This window comes from Petaurus breviceps, unplaced genomic scaffold (assembly GCF_028583685.1).
Source record: "Petaurus breviceps papuanus isolate PSGF00001 unplaced genomic scaffold, PetGlider_PUasm1.0 90734, whole genome shotgun sequence".
Lineage (NCBI taxonomy): Eukaryota > Metazoa > Chordata > Mammalia > Diprotodontia > Petauridae > Petaurus > Petaurus breviceps.
Window position 1 is genome coordinate 5,283,791 of NW_027187327.1, and position 21,406 is coordinate 5,305,196.

General features: G+C 36.0%; 1 protein-coding gene across 1 annotated transcript in view; it reads left to right on the plus strand.

Annotated features, from left to right (window-relative positions):
• Nucleotides 1–21,406, plus strand: part of PHIP (pleckstrin homology domain interacting protein) — a gene marked incomplete at its 5' end in the record, with an annotated part of 195,766 nt that overhangs the window by 128,062 nt on the left and 46,298 nt on the right. The window contains 3 exons of the mRNA XM_069067044.1: nt 409–549; nt 5,253–5,329; nt 7,213–7,444. Of these exons, the coding sequence (XP_068923145.1) occupies nt 409–549; nt 5,253–5,329; nt 7,213–7,444 (450 nt within the window). The remainder of the gene's footprint in view (nt 1–408; nt 550–5,252; nt 5,330–7,212; nt 7,445–21,406) is intronic.

Sequence of the window (21,406 nt, forward strand, 5' to 3'; positions counted from 1 at the left end):
GGACATTAATAAGCAAAACTAGAACTTTTCATCATGAAATATCTTTCTTGCTGGTAAGAGCAAATGATTTATTGTTATTAATGCTGTATTTCATGATAACTAACAATATAACATTATCAGCAACTTTTGCTCTCTGAATCTGGGTTATTCTTAACTGTTGTGAAAATTGGGTAATGTTACTAACATATTGAAGAGTAGGAAAAGATTAGCTTATAATCACTGAAGCTGATTTTCATGAAGTGGCCTCAGTTCCAAATTGAATTTCAACCAGTTTCAATTAAAATTGTAACTTCTTGGAATAAAAATCTGATTACTTGTTAATTTTTATCCACCCATATATTGTTTTTGTGTTAAAAGGAAAAGAGCATTAGATGTAAAACAATTGACTCAGTTTTTTTTTTCTTTAAGAATCATGCTCATGATCATTTACTTGACACTGGAGACTCAAGAAAGCAGCAGACTAATCAGCATAACTACCGTACAAGATCTGCCTTGGAAGAAACTGCAAGACCCTCAGAAGAGTTAGAAAATGGCAATAGTTCTTCAGATGTAAGATCCCAGATCCATATACTAATATGAATTGATTTCTCTATAACAGTTTATTGTTCCTATGTTCAGTTATAAGTGTATTATTAGTGCTTAAAGCATTAAATTAGATAGATTTGCAGTTTTTTATTTGACTTGTAACATGTTGCATTTAATTGAAAGAGCAGAAAAAGAAATCAGATCAAAAAGAAAGAAGATTAGTAGGCACTATCTCAAAGGAAACATGTAGGTTTGATAAAATTTGTCTTCAGGTTTTTGTAGAAATTCTGGAAAATTATTTTAACTAAGACAACCTACAATCTATAGTCGGTTGGTGGGATCTCATCAATTACAATTATAGTTAACATTAAAGTAAAGACGATGCAAGGGGAAAAAATCAAATTTGCATGCATACACACACACAACACAGACACACACTTTAGAATCTACATGTAAAATTTATTTGTTACTTAGATCTCTATTTACAAATTAACTTTGTTAGCAGAATTACCTTACCCATAATAATTATGTTGCCTTTAAAAACAGGTCGCTGAAGGGGCAGCCAGGTGGCATAGTGAGTAAGAGCACTGGCTCCAATGTCAGGATGACCTGGGGATCAAATCCGGGCTCAGATACTTAGCACCACACCCAGAAATAACTGGCCGTGTAACCTTGAGCAAGTTACTTGACCCCGATTGCTTTAAAAAAAAAAATTACATAAAAACAGGTAGCTGAGATAAATTTTTATAATTTCTGCCAGATAACCAGAAAAGGTCTGTCTTTAAGTTTAGAGAAAACAGACACCTTTTCTCTCCTTTTTTTACCCACTACATCCCAGACAGAAATTTGGCGTGTGTTCACAAACTGATCAGCAAATTACTGTAGTAGTCCCTCCTGTGTACACTTTTTTCCTAAGCCAATTGTTCAAGTTAAAGTACCTTATAAATCTGAATCCCAGGTAGAAAAAAAAATCAGTTGGAGACATATTTTACAAACAACTTTATTTAAAAAACAGTCATTATTTTAAGAGAAACCATCTTTTCATAGTCTTTTAAAATTAAGAATGCTAACAAAATTCTTGGGGCAACTGATGACACAGTGGGTAGATCACTAGGCCTGGAGTCAGGAAGACGTTCAGATCTAGTCTCAGGCGCTATTAGGTACTAGGCAAGTCACATGTTTGCCTCAGTTCTTTATCTGTAAAATTAGCAGGACAAGGAAATGGCAAACCACATCACTGCCAAGAAAACAACAAATGGGGTCACAAAGAGTCAAACAGAACTGAAACAACAACAGCAAACATAAAATCCTAATCAGTAGACACAAACAGTACATGTGTATTCTGCATCATTCCTAGTTAAGGGGAGTCATAATGGCCATAGAGGGTCTGTATGCTCCATCTCTTACCTATTAAAACAGCCTGTTCACTCTGAAGAAATGGCTAAACATTGATTCCGCTTATTATAATTTCATAGAGAAGTCTAATGCATGAAAAGTAATTCCCAGAATAAGAAGGCCAAAGTGAACCCAGAAATTGAGACATCACATTCTTCATTTCCCTTCCATGTCAAACATTTTTATTGTTTTAAAAACTATTATTCCTATGTGTTTAAAACTTTTTGATGGCCTATGGACTTAATGAGAGGTTAATTTTATTTGAAAAGACATCAAGATAGAAGATGACACAGTTTTATGATTTGTCTGATCTAGTACACTTGAATGGGAATCATAGTGTGTATTTTTTTCCTATTCTGAATAATATAAACTAAAACACTTAATTTATTTCATTAGACAAAAAGTATAATATTTCTCAGGAGAAGTGAAATTTAATATGGGGCAGTGAGGTAACTTAATAAATAGATTGACAGACCTAGAGTCAGGAATATCTTGAATTCAAATCCAGCCTCAGATACTTACTAGCTGTTTGACCATGAGCAAGTCACTTAACTTTCCTTTTGCCTCAGTTTTCTCATCTGTAAAATGAACTGGAGAAAGGAATGGCAAACTACTCTAGTATCTTTGCCCAAGAAAACCCCAAATGGTCTCATAAAGAGTCTGACGTGACTGAACCAGTTAAAAGGTTTACTCTACTAAGGTTTACTATCTAAATTGGGAATACAAAGGCTATATTTTTATAAAGGTAGTTTTTATAGTAAGTTTTTCTTTCTAAACAATTAGTTCAGTAATTATATAGTAATAATATATATGTATATATATTTAGTAATTTTATATGTAATTCCTAAACAATTAGTGATCAATCCATACATGGAGAAACATTAAAATTGTACTTTGTCAGTTTTACAGCACCAAATTTATTCTATTAAGTTATCTTTTTAGAAGAAAAAACAAGTATAACAGAAGTATGCTATAAAAATTAATCCTTAGAATTTTCCATTTCATTTTAAGTAAAAATCAGAAATGTTTAGCATTATAGCCATCTCAGAGACTTTCTAGTCTAGCCTATACAAGATTTAAAGTTCTCTGTATAACTTAGCCAGCAAGGAAGTAGTATTCTAAGCCTAGGCTTGGAGATGTCCAATGAAAATAAATCTATTTCCTCCCCAAATAAACATTCCACTTTTGCTTAAGTCCACTGCCTGGGGAGTTCTATCCCTAACCTCTATTTCTCTGCCCCGGGGCCAAGAAAAATGAATATTCCCTTTCTACTGGTTAGTGCCCCAAAAGCTTGAAGACTGCTGCCATGTTCATTGGGTCGGGCAGTGAGCATTTTATTAAGTGCCCCGCTCACTGTGTGCCAGGCACAGTGACAAGTGCTGGGCATGCAGAGAAGAGCAAAAACGTGACCCCGATCTCTCTGTGAGCTTTCGTGCTGATAAGGCAGGCCCCGTGTGTGCACTGTAACTGTAAGGGAAGCGGACTAGTAGTTGGGGGACAGATAGGAAACGTCTCCTTCAGAAGATGAGATTTAAAGTGTCTCAAGGAAGCTAGGGAAGCTAGCAGTTAGTGGTAAGGAAAGAGGGCTCCCTTTGAATGGAAAACGGCCTGCTGCATAGTCAGCAGACGGAATGGAATATGTAGGAAGGGAAGCAGATAGACTGTCGTAGCTGGATCTTAGAGTATGTGGAGAGAAGTCAAGTGTAAAAAGACTGGAAGGGAAAAAGGGGTCAGGATTTAAATACTAAGTAGAAGATAATTACATTCTATTTTGGAAGTAAGAGGGAGCCACTGAAATTTATTGAGTAGGAGGGTGACATATGCTCAGACTTGGAATTTAGGAGATCACTTTGGCAGCTGAGTGAAGGACAGGGACTGGGGTAGGGAGAGATTTGAGACAGGGAGACCAATTACAAAGTTGTTGCAAGCATCCAAATAACTGTGAATATAATACAAAAGTGATAAGGGCCTGTACCAGTATGGTGACTTTGTGAATAGAGAGGTTTTATACAAGAGATTTTATGAAATTAGAAACAAAAAGATTTGACAACATGATGCGAGTTTATTCAGAAAATAGTGCTGTCTAGATGATTTCTGGCACTGCCAATTTTGTGCCCATATAGGTCATCAGAGAAGGGCAATAATTTTAAAAAAATATTCATGGGCATTTATTTAAGCATTATAACTTTTGAAATTTCACTGATAATCTACTCATAGAATGGTTAAGGGATGAATTTCTTTTAGATTTTAACGTAGGAAAAAGAAAAAAGTAATGATGCCCTCTAAATTAGATCAGTGAATAAGTTATTAAAATACAGTCTAGTGATTGGTCAAGGAGCACATTTCAATTTAATGTCACTTATACAGAAAGCTGTGACAGAACTACTTTTAGCTTACCTGACACACTTCCTTTGAAGAATAGACATTGAAGAACAAATAGTCCTATTGATTGATGCAGTTTAAATGATGCCATAAGTTTTAAGACCATAACAGAATTCAGGGCTTAATAATGTATTAAAAGAATTATTACTCCAAATCAGGAAATTGCTTTGCCTACCATAATTCTGAGAGTGAACTATTAGTTTTCTGCATTTGTCACTTATAAAAATGTCCATTATTTTGAGTTCTAAATATTAAGCCAAGGTTTTCCAAGATTCTTAACTATATTTTTGCATAGCAGTTTAAGATTTAGCTATAAGTCTCCAATTCTAAGACTATTACAATTAGATAAGTACAGATAAATACATGAGTTTTTCATACTTTGCTTCTATTTAGTGAAAGTAGTTCATTAGTATCAGTAAAACAGAGTTATAATCCTTTTTTCAGGCCTTCTCACCAGACAAAGGAAGAGTACATTAAACAATTGACCACAAAATATTAATTTCTGAAAGTTTTTTTTTCTGGAATAATCTCTACACATCTTTGTAGTCCTTTGAAAATAACAGTACTGGGGTGGCTAGATGGCTCGGTGAATAGAGCACTGGCCCTGGAGTGAGGAGGATGTGAGTTCAAATCCAGTCTCAAATACCTAACACTTACTAGTTGTGTGACCTTGGGCAATTCACTTAACCCCAATTGCCCCACCTTCCCCCCTCAAAAAAAAAAAGAAGAAAATAATAGTACCAGGAATACTGTATTTATATCTCTGTGAACTTTAGAGTGACTCAGAAATTATTTTTGTTTATATATTATATGAATAAAACCTGTATTTTATGTCAGATATTAATAAAAATAGGTTATGTAATGAAAGTTCCCTAATTAATATCTCCAGATTTTACTGACAATTTTTGCAAAGATGTGCAATAAAAATAGATTAAATATCTCTTAATTAGGAAGGTGAAATAGTTGCTGTTAGTGGTGGAACATCAGAAGATGAAGAAAGAGCATGGCACAGTGATGGCAGTTCAAGGTAAATGACTGGATTCCTATTTTTGTAAAGCTTTACTGTCAGAAGTACTAATGGAACTTTGATGGGATGGGATTCATGACTAGAACATGACTCCAGAAAGGTAGAATTTACTCAAAAAGATGAGGTAAAGGGGATGAGGGCCAGAGTCTAAATGCCAGTAGATTAGGCCAGACCTGTAATTTTGTTGGGTAGGGAAGTCAGGGTGGAAACTTTCTTCATCAGTATAGATCAACATTTTTGCTATAAATAAGCTGGGAGATAGAAGAGGGTTAGCAATAGGGTTGTCAAAAAAAATTTTTTTAAGGAAGAAAAATTAGAGGTAGATCATAAAAATGCACAGAAGAGAAGAGAGCCCAAAATTACATAGTGAATTCAATATATTTTATTTAGAAATTTGCTTTTCATTCACAATTCTGGTTACTCTGTATGTGGAACTGCTTACTTTATTTGGTGTTTCCATTCAGAACAAAGGAAAATTTAAGAATTCATTATACCTTTTCAGGATTGTATATTAAGATATATTTGTGAAAGAACTAGAATGTGAGAAAAATAGTGTAGTACATGGGTGAAATTCAATAACATTAGAAACAAAGGTATTGTCACTGATGGCTACATCATTTAGATAGAGAAAATAAATTGAGGCATTCAAGAAAGCAGATTGTAAACCTGACAGAGAGGGTATAATATGAGAATGATGAGGACTTTACTCATATGTACTACTGTACTGTAACTGTCTCTCTACTTCAGAAGGTCAGCTAATACACTAGTTCTTGGCCTAATCATCCCACATTAGGTGATAACATGATTATTCTGATTGGACAGCTGATGCAGGAATTAACCTGCAGCCACCAGAAAATTCCTAAACATAAACTAAAGAAAGCAGAAAGCAGTTCAGAGGATGAAGGAGAATCCCACATTAGGTGATAACATCATGAATTTTCCACAGTGGTACCTCCCATGGTAGTAACCGGCTTTAGAATGTCCTCTGGCTAAGGGGGTAGTCGCACAGTCAAAGTTACAGAACTCTTTTAACTCCCAAATCAGTGGCCAAAAGCAGAGGCTTCTATAACTTGAGAGCAATATTTTCTTTCATGGACTGCTCTACATTTATTCAATATATGTACTTACTGCTTGAATAAACATTGTAAAGCTATGTAATACTGTATTTCTCATAAATAAGACTCAAATATTCAGAGTGGATCTGTGATCTCCTTGGTGTATATTCCTGCCAACAATTTAGGTTACAACCTATGTTAAGTTTGGCTACTGTATGTATCTGTTGTCCATATCCTCCTTCAAATCCACTATTTAATAAGTGTTCCTCCATGTATTGGGGGCCTTAGCTTAGTATTGGAAGGAGTAGTGTTAATACACTTACTCAAGGTTTATCCATAAATCCCTGTTGTGCGTGACCAGCCAACCTTCTTTTCTGCCTTATACATTTCTTTGATGACATCAGTATGACTCCAGTATGCTATTAAGACATACATATTCATTGCATAGAAGCTTATTGATTCCATTCCTTAATATCAAAGGGCAAAAAATTCTAAAGAATTAAAGATACTTAAAAGTTGTTGCTGTTTGGAAAAAAATTACTAGAAAAAATAGTTTAAAATAATTTAGGGGGTTTATTATTTTTCAGAATTTAAAAATGTAAATTATAAGTACTATTAATAACTCTCTTATGTCACCTCTTTATTATGAACATTTATGAAAGGGAAATTTCAGTTTTTACTTATTATTCATGGTAATTAGAAATGTTTAGGTAAGCACAATATTTTGGTGAGTCCTGTAATTCTGCATTTTTTTTGGTTACTTTTCATTCATTATTTTAATAACAAAGAAGCAGGCTTACGGATTTTTTTTTTTGTCCACATTTGTAGTGATTATTCTAGTGATTATTCTGATTGGACAGCTGATGCAGGAATTAACCTGCAGCCACCAAAGAAAGTTCCTAAACATAAACTAAAGAAAGCAGAAAGCAGTTCAGAGGATGAAGAAGAATCTGAAAAACAGAAGCAAAAGCAAATTAAAAAAGAAAGGAAAAAAGGAAATGAAGAAAAAGATGGACCAACATCACCAAAGAAAAAGAAGCCCAAAGAAAGAAAGCAAAAGGTTGGTACCATATTAAGCATCAAAATGATGTGATATTTTCATTATATTTCTAGAGAAACATGGTAATTTTTATAGAAGGCTTATGTTTTTTAAAATAAAATCGGTGGTTCACATTTATGAAGTACCTTTATGATTTGCAAAGCTGTTTGCAAATATTCTCTTTTGATCCTTACAACATCCTTGAGAGATAGGTGCTTTTATGCCTATTTTTATAAATGAGGAAACTGAGGCAGGCAGAGGGTAAGTGACTTGATTGGTCATGTAGCTAGTAAGTATCTGAGACAGAATTTGAATTGACATTTCTGATTTCAGGTCCAGCACTATCAACTTTCCCATCTAGCTGTCTTTGTAAATAACTAGCATTTAATTTGCACAGTGCAATATAAATGTTATCTCATTTTATCTTCACAATAACTGTGGGAGGTAGGTGCACTTATTATCCCTATTCAAAAGGCAGGCAGGCCAGTCTAGCTAAAGCAGCAACATACCCTAGAGAAGAGAGAGAAGGTATCATGTGCCAGGCAGGTCATCACTTTGTCCCCCACCTCCACTTAGACTCTTGAGGGAAAGAGCCCAGGATTCTGAACCCAGGAGCTTTTGGAATAGCAGTGCTTCTGGCCCCTGTGTCCACAATCATCATTCTGAGAAGCAATTCCTATGGAAATGCAATCTGGCAAGTACATGCTACAGCCAGTTCTATTGAAAACCCAGGTCCAAAGTCCTTGGCATTTAACAAGTATAAGTATTTTCTGCACATGTTGAATGGCCACAAAAATGCATGCAATATTCCACAGCTGTAGCATCCCTTCCCTTAAAATCTATTTTAATTGTTTTAATTAACAAATTTATTTTTTTTCCACACTCCTATCCCATTAAAAAAAGACAAAAGAATAAAATAACCCTTTAACAAAATTGCATAGTCATACAAAGTAAATTCCTCCTGTGTTTGTGTGTGTGCATGTTATAAGTATATGTGTGTATATGTATATACTTCTCTCAGAAGAGGTGGGTAGTACATTACATCATCAGTCCTCTGGATCCTTGATGGTCATATTGATCCTTGTGCTTAAAGATTTCAAAACTATTTGTCTTTACAGTGTTATTATTATATAAATTATTTTCCTGGATCTACTAATTTCATTCATCATTAGTTTATTTAAAAAATTTCAAACTGTCTTATTTTTATGATATTAATGTTATCATTTTCCCATTCTGATTCGTGTGGTGTGGGATCTCAGAATTGGTTTAATTTTTGTTTCTCTAATTGATAGTGCTTTGAAGCATTTTTTTCATATGTCTATGGATATCCTGAGGCAGTTAGGTGGCGCTGTGGGTAGAGTCCTAGACCTGGAGTCAGGAAGACCTGAGTGTTTGAATCCAGTCTTAGATAGTTAACAGTTTTGTGACCCTGTGCAAATCACTTAAGGTCTATCCGCTTCACTTTCCTCATCTGAACAGTGAGGGTAATAATAGCACAAGAATTAGAATATTTGTAAACCTCTTCTTAGTCCTCAAAGCATTGTATAGAGGGTAGCTGTTAACATCATTCTCTTGAAAATTACCTCTTCATATATTTAGGCCATTTATGAAGTTGGGAATGACTCCTTTTCATATAAATTTGAATCAGTTCCTTATATAGCATGGGCAATACCATGGTTCCTCTTCCATGTCCCCAGCTCCTGCCTAAATCTACCCAACTGTCACCTGGATTAAAGGGCAGGCAGCTCTCAGTTCCTTGTCCAGTTCTTCATCCAGTTCCTTGTCCAGTTCCCATTCCATATTGAAGCTCACAGTGCCCAGTCCACCTGAAGTCCTTCACAGTTTCTGTTCCTGGGAAGACAAAGCTTAACAAAGCCACAATAGCATTTATACACATTTCTGGCACCATCATCAGTTCACTATCTGCCTGTGAAATCAACACAGACCCACCAACAAGGTCTGAGAACTCAACACAAACCCACAAACTAGATCTGAGAACTCAACACAAGTCTCATTTTAGTCCCAGGACCTCCAAAAACCCTCCTCCAGGACTTCTGTAAACAGACAACAAGAAAATCCTCTTTCAGGGCTTCCAGTAAGGTCCCTGGACTTCACACAAAAATCAACACAGACAGAAAAGACAGAGTGCCTGGCCACCACTAAGTTCCCCTTCTAAATTCTGATCTCTCCCAGCCTGGGCTTCTCCTTATATATGGTCATTAAACTCCGCCCTGTTCTGCCCCCCTCAGCAACAGGGGTTTACAAGTTCTGTTTCTTCACAAAAGACTTGATATAATCATGGACAAAGCTCAGTTTGAAATGTGCTAAATAATTAAATAGCTGAAACAAGATGTTAACTACTCTGCTTGCCGTTACACATGTATTGCTATGAATTTTGTGATTTTTGACATAGCTATAGGAAACTTTGTTGACAAAAATGAGCACACTGGAATCTTAGCATTTTCTGCATCTTTCTCATAGTTGTGTGATCATTAAGATGTGGAGCAAAAGCTATGCATTATTGCTTGCAAAAGCCTATGTGTTACTTTATAATATACTCACCAAGGATGCCAATGCATATAGAATATTTTCATAAAAATTTTACTTAGATTGGAATGCAGACACAGTGGTTCATAGCTGTTGATGGTCTCTTGGTTTCCTTTTATTCAATCTGATATTTCTTTATCACCGTTGGATTCTTTTTATAATCTTTGATTGTCAGTGCTTCAACACCCTCAAATTGTCATCTCTACCTTTGGATCTTTTGCCAGACTTAATTTAAATAATTCTTCCTTCCACTGTTTCTGACTATTTTATGAAGCAATATATAGTCTTTAACTGTCCTCAGCATTATTTTACAAACAAATTTATGTTTTGAGTGTGTATTGCCTTTACCTCTCATCCATTTGACAGGTAGAGCGAGTTTTTAGTGATCTAAGGCAGTTCTAAAGTCTTTTGAGAAACTCATTTCAATCAGTGATCTCTACCAAGTAAACTTTTGCATGGAATTGTTATAATCAAGTTTTTATTTCCTCTTTCTACATCTCTTTCCTCTTTTCTTTATCAATAATTGACATCAGCAGGTCAGATTGGAACTTTTTCCTATTTTTTTTATTTAGTATTTTTGTTTTTTTATTTTTATTTTTTTTAATGCTTTATTAACTTCTGATTTACATCATTCATTTCCAACAGATTTTGAGTTACAAATTTTCTCCCCGTTTTTCCCCTACCAACTGCCCCAAAGTAGCAGTCCCACAGGATATCCCCTCCTCCAATCTGCTCTCTCCCATATTTTCTCCCATGCCCCTTTCAACTTTTCCAGTGGATCTCTATGCCTCAGTGCCTATATATCTTATTTCCCAATTACATGTAAGATGGTATTGATAATAGTGTGTACACACACACACACACACACACACACACACACACACACACACATATATTTGAATATTTGATTTTAAAACTTTCAATTCCAGATTCATTCCCTTCCTTCCTTGTGACCCACTCTTCCTGGGAAGATAAGCATTTCAGTATAGGTTGTACATGTGTGGCTAATGCAAAACAATAACATAGTAGATATATTGTAAAAGACTGACTATATTTCCCTCCCTCCTATCCCACCTCCCACTTATTCTATTCTCTGCTTTGATCCCATCCCTTTTCAAAAGTGGGTGCTTCCAAATTCCTTCCCCCCAGTCTGCCCTGCCTTCCGTCATCCCCCCCTCTCATTCACTTCCTCCTCAAGCCAGATTCAATGGGAATAAGGTTGACCCATTCCCTTTTGCCTTCCTATTCTTCCCCTCCATTGTAACCATTTTCCCTTGCCTCTTCTGTATGAGATAGTTTACCCCATTCTGTCTCTCCCCATCTCCTCTCATTATATTCCTCTCACCTCTTAATTTCACCTTTTAAGTATCATCCCTTCCTGTTAAATTGGTCCTGTGCCCTCTATCTATGTATACCTGTAAACATATATACAAACATTCACATATGTATTCATATGCCCATATACCCTCATATATAGACATATACATATATATATATATGTATATTTCTAATCCCTTCAACTACTGAGAAAAGTTTCATAAGTTACAATTATTGTTTTTCCATGTAAGAATGTTAACAGTTCAACTTTGATAAGTTCCTTATGATTTCTTTTCCCTGTTTACCTTCTCATGCTTCTCTTGCTTCTTGTATCTGAATGTCAGATTTTCTATTCAACTCTGGTTTTTTCAGCAAGAATGCTTGAAAGTCCTCTCTTCAACTTAATGACCATATTTTCCCCTGAAACATGATACTCAGTTTTGCTGGGTAGGTGACTCTTGGTTTTAATCCCAGCTCCTTTGGCCTTGGGAATATCATATTCCAAGCCCTTCGATCCCTCAGTGTAGAAGCTGCCAGATCCTGGGTTATCCTGATTGTGTTTCCACAATATTCAAATTGTTTCTTCCTGGCTGCTTGTAATATTCTCTCCTTGATCTGGGAATTCCGGAACCTGGTTATAATACTCCTAGGAGTTTTCTTTTTGGGATCTTTTTCAGGAGGTGATCGGTGGATTCTTTCAACCTCTATTTTGCCCTCTGGTTCTAAAACATCAGGGCAGTTTTCTTTGAGAACTTCCTGGAGGATGATTTCTAGGTTCTTACTTTGATCATGGCTTTCAGGTAGTCCAATAATTTTTAAACTATCTCTCCTGGATCTGTTTTCCAGGTCAGTGGTTTTTCCCATGAGATATTTCACATTGCTTTCTATTCTTTCATTTGTTTGGATCTGTTTAACAGCATCTTGATTTCTCATAAGGTCATTAGCTTCCATTTGCTCCAATCTAATTCTGAAGCAATGATTCTCCTCATTGAGCTTTTGAGATTCTTTTTCCATCTGGCAAATTCGGCTTTTTAAGGCATTCTTCTCATTGCCTTTTTGAGCCACTTTTGCCATTTGAGTTAGTCTGTTTTTTAAGGTATTATTTTCCTCAGTCAGGCTGTTGACTCTCATTTCATTATTTTCTTGCATTGTTCTCATTTCTCTTCCCAATTTTTCCTTTTATTTCAATTTTTCTCTTATCTGCTTCTTAAGGTCCTCAATGGCCTGTAACCAGCTTATATTTTCCTTTGAAGCTTTTGGTGCAGGGGTTCTGACTTCACTGTTTTCCTCCCATTCCATGCTTTGCTCCTTTTTGTCCCCCAAATAGTAGTCTGATGTTGGAATCTTCTGTCTGCTTTGTTTCCTTTGCCTGCTCATTTTGCTACTCAATTACTTGATTTTTGGGATTTTTGCCACAGTAGGACTCTGCCACCAGATAGGGGAGCTTTCGTTCCAAACGCTGGGGTTTTCTCAGCTACCAGAGGTATTAGATGGGTGCCCTCTCTGAGGTCTCCACACGCTCTGGCAAGCTGGACACACCCCAGGACCTCCACCCTAGACTGCAATCCAGATCCAAGCAGGTTAAAGCAAGAGCGATTACCCCTCAGACTGGTGCTTGGTCCCCCTACACTCTGCAGGCCAGGAGCTGAAGCTGCCACATGGCACTGGCTGGCTGTGCCGGCGTCTCAGCGGCTTCTCGCCCCTTCAGTAAAAGCCACGCACTCCCACTAACTGGTCCCAAAGGCCAGACTGCACTGGCCTCTCACTTTGTTCTTCGCATCTATGTGTTGATAAATCTGGAAACTGCCACAGCTGCTGCTGATCTGGAGTCCCTCCTGGAACTAAAACCTCAGTGTGGGGCTGGGCTCGGCTCCCAGAGCGCTGAGCTGGATTCCTGCCGGGCTGTCCTCAGCGGGAGCTTAGCTTCTCTGTGTCATTTTGTGGATTGTGCAGCTCCAAAGTTTGTTTAGAGTCCCCTTTTTACATGGATTGGGGAAGGTGGAAGCTGGAGCCGCGGGAAGGTGGTGCTTCTACTCTGCCATCTTGGCTCCCTCTCTCCCCCCCCCCCCCCCGATTGGAACTTTTAACTTGCTATTTTTTTTCTCCTAGCTTTGCATTTATGATATGTAGTCTCTGAAATTTCTGTATGGTCTATATCCCTTTTTCTAGGGCCATCTTTTCCAGTATATTTATCATCATCCTTTACTGTCTCCCTGTTTGCCTAGTGTGTGCTCACTTCTGATCTCTGCCTCTTAGAGTACCTGACTTTATCAAGCATCTGTTTGAGGCTTCTCCTATTCCCAGCTACCCCTACCTGCTGATGGCCTATGAAAAGGCGTTGAGATGAGAGATTCCCCATAATCCTTTCTCTCCCGCTACACCCCCCCAATAAATTTAAAAAGAAATTTCTTTATGTTAAATTCTTTTCAAAAGGCTTTGGTATCCCAGATATATGGACAACTAAGAAAAAATGTTTTTATTTATCTTTGTTTCATATGTTGTCATAGCCAAAGAATTCATCATGCCTTGGTCCCTTAAACAAAAATCTTGTTTGTGACTGGTGAGATTCCCTGTGCTTTTAGCTAGACTGGTCCTTAGAAAATGGACATGATTTGTTTTGGGACCATCCTTGAAACATTTCCAAAATGACACATAGACCCTACTTAATAAAAGAACTAGTACCTAATGCTCCTAATTGAACTAGAAGTCAAACTGAATAGTCTTCAGTTTTCAGACTTGTTTGTCTGCTTCTTTTAAAATATCAGGACAATATGTTCACTTTCTGCTACCTGTGATATATTGTTCTTTATTCACTAATCAACAGTTAATAAATACCCATTGTGTGTGTGTGTGTGTCTCTCTCTCACACACACACACACACACACACACACACAATCCTAAGTGGCATATCATTTGTAATTTTACAATTACCAACTAAAATGAATATTTATGTATAGTAGATAAGACAATGGTATGTGAATATGAAGTAAGTTGTGCAGTTTGGTTTTCTTTTTTAACTTTCAAAAGCATTCCATTTTTCTGAGCTTTCTTTCTTGCTTTCTGTCTCTGCATTTTTAAAAAAAGATGCCTCAACAACATTCTTACAAGTTACTGGTAGTATATATGTACCAGTGGAATCTCTGGATAAAAGCACATAGACATTTAACTCACTTTATTTCCATAATTACAAATACTTTTCAGAATTATCACATTGCAACAATACATTGCAGTGCCAGTCTTCCTATAACCTCTCCAACATTGATTATTATATATATCTTTTATATTTGCCAGTTTGTTGTGAGGCAAAATCTCAAGGTTGTTTTTGATTTACGTTTCTCTTAATACTAGTGATATTTGGATCATTCTTTTATGATTGTTAATAGTTGACAATTGTTCTTTTGAGACATGTATGTTCAGATCCTTAGGCTGCTTCCCCATTGGGAAATACCTGTGGTTTCGTGCTTTTGTTAGTTGTTTATGTATCTTTGATATGTGTACTTTAACATGAAGATTTTTTTTTCCAATTTGATTATTTCCCTTTTTATCATATATGTATTAATTTTACTTAGAGAAACTTTTCATATAATCAAAATTATCTTTTTATAATTACCTCAATCTCAGTTTAGTTCCTACACATGATCTAATTCTCTTCTAGTGCCTTTTAATGGTGTGATCTTTAATGTTAAGGTCACATCCATTTTGAGTTTATTGTGATATCCATTTTATCTTCTGTTACTCTTGTGCCTTATTTGGTAATGAACTCTTCCTTTATTCATAGATCTGAAATGTAATTTCTCTCTTGCTCCATTGATTTGTTTGTGATGTCACCCTTTATATCTAAGTTATATTTCCATTTGAAATGTATCTCAGTAAATGTTTGAGATGTTAATATCCTATAGCAGTTTGTTCAGTATGGCCTGAATAAGTAAATTAATTTAGATAGTATTGTCATTTTTATTGTGTTGGCTAGGCCATCCCACAAGCAATAAATACTTTTCCCATTACTTAGCTTTGTCTATTTCTATAAAGAGTTTTTTTGTAGCTGTATTCATACAGTTTTCACACATCTGTTGGTAGATAGCCTTCTGAGTATTTTAAGCATTCTATAGTTATTTTAATGACAATTCTGTGGTCTTTCTGAATTTTGTTGGTATTTGGTGTGATACATGTGGGTTTATTTTTTGTCCGGTAACTTTGAAGTTGTTTTTTTAAAAATTTTGTTTACTCTTTTAACTTCTTTTAGATAGATCATCATAAAAAACGATAGTTTTTGGTTTTTTACTCCCTCAATTTCAATTTTTGTCTTATTGCTATAGCAGGCATTTCTAAAATAAATCTTTTTGGGGTGGCCAGGTAGCACAGCGAGTAAGAATACCGGCCCCAGTGTTGGGATGACCTGGGGATCGAATCTGGACTCAGAAACTTAGCACGCACCCAGAAACACCAGACCATGTAACCTTGAGCAAGTTAGTTAACCCCAATTGCTTTAAAAAAAAAAATAATAAAACAAATAAATCTTTTCAGCATATATTAATATAATCACGGTTTTTATTAATGTGGCCTGATGTCTTTATATTTTTCTTCATAATGAAACAACCATATTCTGGGTACAAATCCAACCTGGTTATATTATATGATATTTTTTATATGTTATCTGAGCCTCTTTGCTAATGTTTTTTTTTTTTTAATATATCAGTATTCATCAGTAGGGATATTGGTCTTTAGTTTTCTTTCTCTGTTTTAACTCTCAGGGTTAGAGATGGAGACCATATTTGGATCATATAAGGGAATTTGGTAGGATTATTTTTTTGTTATTGTTTTTTCAAATAGTTTCTGAAATATTGAGATGCATTTTTATTGGAGTATTTGAAATCATTTGTAAATCCCTCTGGTCTTTTAAGATTTGGAGGGTAGGAGGAAAAGTTCATTTATGCTAGTTAAAAATCACTTTTTCTGATACTGTGCTGTACAAATAGTCTGTTTTTTTCTTATAACAATCTGAGAATTTTGTATTTTAGTAAGTATTCAACTTTTTCGTGTGAATTACAGGTTTTTTGGTACATAATTAAGCAAAAATAGTTTCCCTTATTTGTCCTTCAATTTTTATGAATTATCCTTTGTTATTTTATAGTAACAATTTGATTTTCCTCTCTTTTTATTAATCAGATTAGTTAATTATTTTTGCTTGTTTTTTCCCAAAAAATTCAGGTCTTAGATTTATCAATTCAGTTTAATGGCTAGGACTAGATTCTGCCTTCCACAGACAGGGTTGCCCAGGGTCTGGGCCTTGTATAGACTCAGATTGACTGGATATTGAATCAGACTACTCTGGCCCTTTGTCCTACTATGGAACTCGACCATTTTGTACTTCATCTACCCTTTCTTTTCTCATCTCAATACTTCCACAGGATTCTGGCAATCATTTTTGCAGTTCTGTACTAGATGGAGGAATTTGTGCATGATTTTCTTTATCATTGTTCTTTCTGGTACATTTTCAAAATTTTACAAGCTCCTATTCTAAATGATACAATGCTTCCAGTGTGCTCTCTGGAATGTGTTTGCTCCATAGGGAACAAAATAGATTTATACTATTTCCTTTCTTATTTTTGCTTACTTTTTTAACTCACTGAGACATGACTCAGAGAGTGATTACACAGCCTTCTTGGACAGTACTGGTTACAATTTTCCAGTGCTGGTACAATTTTACTTATACCCTTAACTTCTAGTGAGGGAGTTGGATTACTCCTTATTTCCCATTGCTACTTCCAGGCTCTTCCTCTATAAGCATCACTCAATAACTTCCTCCTTTGAGATTAATTTAGTCCATATCAGGATTCTAAGTTGGTATTTATTGTTCCCCCCCCCTTTATTCAGGAAGTTCAGTGCCTAGCATACAGTATTTCCCCCCCCTCTCCCCATCCCCTGCCCTTTGTACTAGGGGATTTCAATATACACATAACTGATTTTTGAAACATTACCTGCTCCTTTCCCATGACCTCCATCTCTATCCCACGATAACTATTATCTCTGATGTTTATGATAGTTTCTATCACCCACAAGTATTCTGTATCCATTTCATGATCTCTGAAATTCCTTTCTCTGATCATCGTCTGTTGTCATTCCACCTCTCCCTCTGTCTTCCAGCTCCCAGTCCTGGTTTTCCTCTTCACCAAAATCTCTAGTTCTTTTACCCCCAAGTTTTGTCAGCCATCACTCCTACACTTGCCACACTGTCTTCCCATCCCCATGTTGACCCCTAGGTTAACCAATTCAAATCCACCCTCTCCTCAAGTCTTTTGCCCTTCTAATATATCAAAGATCTTGAACTGACAAACCCAAGCTTTAGATTACTTAGAGCCATCTATTGCCTTTGTTCCTATGAATGTGCTATTGAACAGAACTAGAGGAAATCATGAAACTCTGTTAACTGAGTCCACTACAAATTTGTTTCATAATCTAAATTCAGCTTTCACTGTAGCAAGATGATTCTTTTTCTTTCTCATTGGCTTACTGTAAGGCTTATTTACCTTCCCCAATCTTTCATCATAAAGTTCCCACCCTCTCAGCTGAGAATATTGCATTATTTCTGTTAAAAATTTGAGGCCATTCTCAGAGGTCCCTCTTTCTTATCTTATATCAGCCAGATACTTCATGCTACTATCTTCTTCTTCATTTTTGGATCACATGAAGAGGTATATCTTCTCCTTGCCAAGGCAAATAAAACCCTTCATCAAGTAAAAGTGATCCCATTCCATCCCATATTCTCCAGTTGATTGCTCATCTATCATTGACACTCTCTTATTAATCTTCAGTCACTCACAGTCTACTGGCTGCTTCCTACTGCCAACAAACATGCCCATGTCTCCTTCTTAGCTAAAGAAGTTTAATCTCAAAAATACATAGTTATAAATTGAAGAAATATATCATTGACTGGGCATATTAAATTATTATACATATTTCTAAACTCCTACCACCAGTTATGCAGAAGTTTTTGCTGAAATTTATTTAATAAGTCCATCTGATTTCATTGTACTTTCATTAAGTTAGAAAACATTTTTAAGAGCCCACTATGTGCCAGGTAGTGTACTAAGCCCTGGAGATATACAAAGAGGCAAAAAGACAATCCCTACCCTAAAAAAAATCTAATATAAGAAACAAATATGTACAAACTATACATAGGAAAAATTTTATTTTATTTTATTTTTTGCTTTTTGGAGGAAGGCAGGACAGTTGGGGTTAAGTGACTTGCCCAAAGTCACGCAGCTAGTAAGTGTTAAGTATCTGAGAATGGATTTGAACTCAGGTCCTCCCAACCCCAGGGCCGGTGCTCTTTTCTCTGCATCACCTAGCCACCCCAAATTGGAAATAATTTTAAAGGGACAGGCACTATAAATATGAGGGGTTGGGAAGAGCTTCCTCTAGAAGACAAGATTTTACTTGGGACTTAATGGAAGCCAGATGAGGACAGGAAACATTTCAGGCATGGGCAATAGTTAGAGAAAATGCCTGGAGCTGAAAGATGCTGCTGCTGCTTCTTGCTACTGTTTGTCCTTCGTTCTCCAAAAGAACCATGACCTCAGGGAGGTGATGCTGTGACGTGCAAGTGAATTGGATTTAAGTGAGGGAGAGCCATGTAAAGTCGCCAGCCTCACTTCCTCCTCCAGAACCATCTGAGTCCAGTGTCCAGATATGGATCAGGACAGATGGAGTTGGCCCAGGATACAGTAGGGGACCTTGGCCTTTTCAAGCTGAAAGATAAGTGTCTTGTGTGAAGAATAGCAAGGATACCAGTGTCACTGGATTGAACAGTACATGTGAGCAATAGTGAGGTGTAAGAAAATTGGAAAGGTGTGAGGGAGTTTAAAGGGGACGGTGGCACTAAGTTATGAAGGGCTTTGATCAACAGAACAGAGGATTGTTATCCTTGAATGGGTCTCAAACTTGAACAGACTGGCATGAACCAGACCTGGTCAACAACATCATAGTAGATCATTTTGAAAACATTTGTTGGTGTGTTAAACATTATGGTATAAGAAGAGACTCCATACTTTAATTCTTGATATGTAGCCTTTGAACTAACTGGAAAAGTATTCTCTTCCTCCCGTGTCATCTTTATTTCAAATCATGACATTTAATTGTCACTGGTAGTTAAATGTCCTTATTTCTTTTAATAAGGGGTTGGGAAAGATATAGAGATTAGACCTGTGATTGTACTTCAGGAGTTGATTTCAGTACTAAGAGGTGAAATGACATGCTAGAGGTGACAGAGAGTATATATCAAGGTAGAACTTGAACCTTGGTTTCTTAGTTTTAAGGTTAACTCGGTATACACTATATACTCTATATTGCTTCTCCAGAAAGGGCAGAACAAAAATAGTTGATGAAAACCATGATAAAGAGAGAGAGACAATGAAAACTACATATGGCAAGTTCAAAGAGCTACATTCTAGATACTGAGAACTGGAAAAAGTTATATATTAAGCACCTACTATGAGCAAGGCACTGTGCTAAGAACTGTGTATGCAAAGTAAGGCAGAACACAGAAATGATTGCAAAAATGTTACCAGATGACATCACAGCATGAAAATAGAACTGAAATTCAGCTGCTGTTTTGTTTCCATCTTCTCTATCAGCAAGAATGGTCTTCATAAACTGGAATCAAAAGAACAAACTATAGACTAGAAACTGTAGCCCATGATAGGTAAAGAGGAGATAACAAAACACCTGAATGCTTTAAGTGAGCTTACCTTCAGACTAAATGAATTATTTGCTAAGATGGTATTTTTCAGATATAATCTCAACCACTGTTAAAAATCTTTGAGAAAATCATAGAGAATTCAAAAGATGCTAGAAAAATTAATATGCACAAATTTCCTAGTTTAAAAAAAAAAAAGAAAAAGCTTGGTTCTGGAAACTGCAAATACTAAAAAAAATGTTTTTGTAATTTTGAGATGGATATCTGGCAAAGGTCCAAAATAGATTATTAACCAGAAAGTTTCTGAGCATTTAGAAGATACATTGATCCCAAGATTCAACATAGTGTTTCTAGGAAGTAGTGCCAAGCTAGCATCATATCCTTCCTTTGATAGAGCTATATTCCTAGATCAGAAGACTCTCCAGGTTACTTGAGATGACTGTGGGTTCCCAAAGGTTATTCCAGTTGAGTTCAAACTCTTATCAAATCCTCTTAGGCTGGAAATTCTTCCAGTCTGGGCCTACTGAAGGTCTTTCTTTCAGTTTTCTTAGGACAAAGCTATTCAATATTAGACCTCATCACCATCATATTGAATATTTTAGCCACAGCAATTCTCACATGTCAATCTGAACATTGTCAGAGTTACCATCTTTGTTGGTAGAAGGGTCCAAAAGAAATTTCCATAATGATGTATTTATAGATCCAGGAGGTATCAAGTATTTATACAAATAAGGAAGAGAAGAAGGATTTATTAATATATGGCACACCTGCTTTGTGCTAACCCCTGTGCTAAGCATTTTACAAATATCTTATTGCATCCTACAAAAAGAAACTTTTTCGTACAAAAATATTTGCTTATATAAAAATGAATAAACACAGTCCCTGCATTCAAGGAAATTACAGTACAGTAAAGAAGATGACATCTAACTCCATAATAAAAATATAAATTTCAGTGAGAGTTTATAGGAGAAAGATCATGCCTGACTTGACGTGGCTGAAGGAAATCTTCAAGGAAAGGTAAAATTAAGTTGGGCTTTAAATGTAAACTTCTAGTCTAAAGCTTTCAGTGAGTAAAACTATATGGGAAGAACATTCCACACATAGGAAATGATAGTAAAAATGAAGATATACAGGCAGTAAAGTCTAGTCCATGTTTAGAAAATGGCTATTGAGATATGTTTAGTAGATGAAAGGAGTTAGTTTGAAAAAATTCTGGAAAATAGATTAGAAATAGACTCTTTAATCTCTATAAACATCTCATAGTCCCTTTATTCTCCCTGTATTCCTCAGGCTACATCTACGATATTTTGTGCAATTCTGGCTTACCAAATAAGGTATATCCATAGGGGTTGTTGCAGTTTAAACCCAGGGATGCCAAAAACTGTTGTGGTGCATGCTCTGCCCACCCAAAAACTGTTGCACTT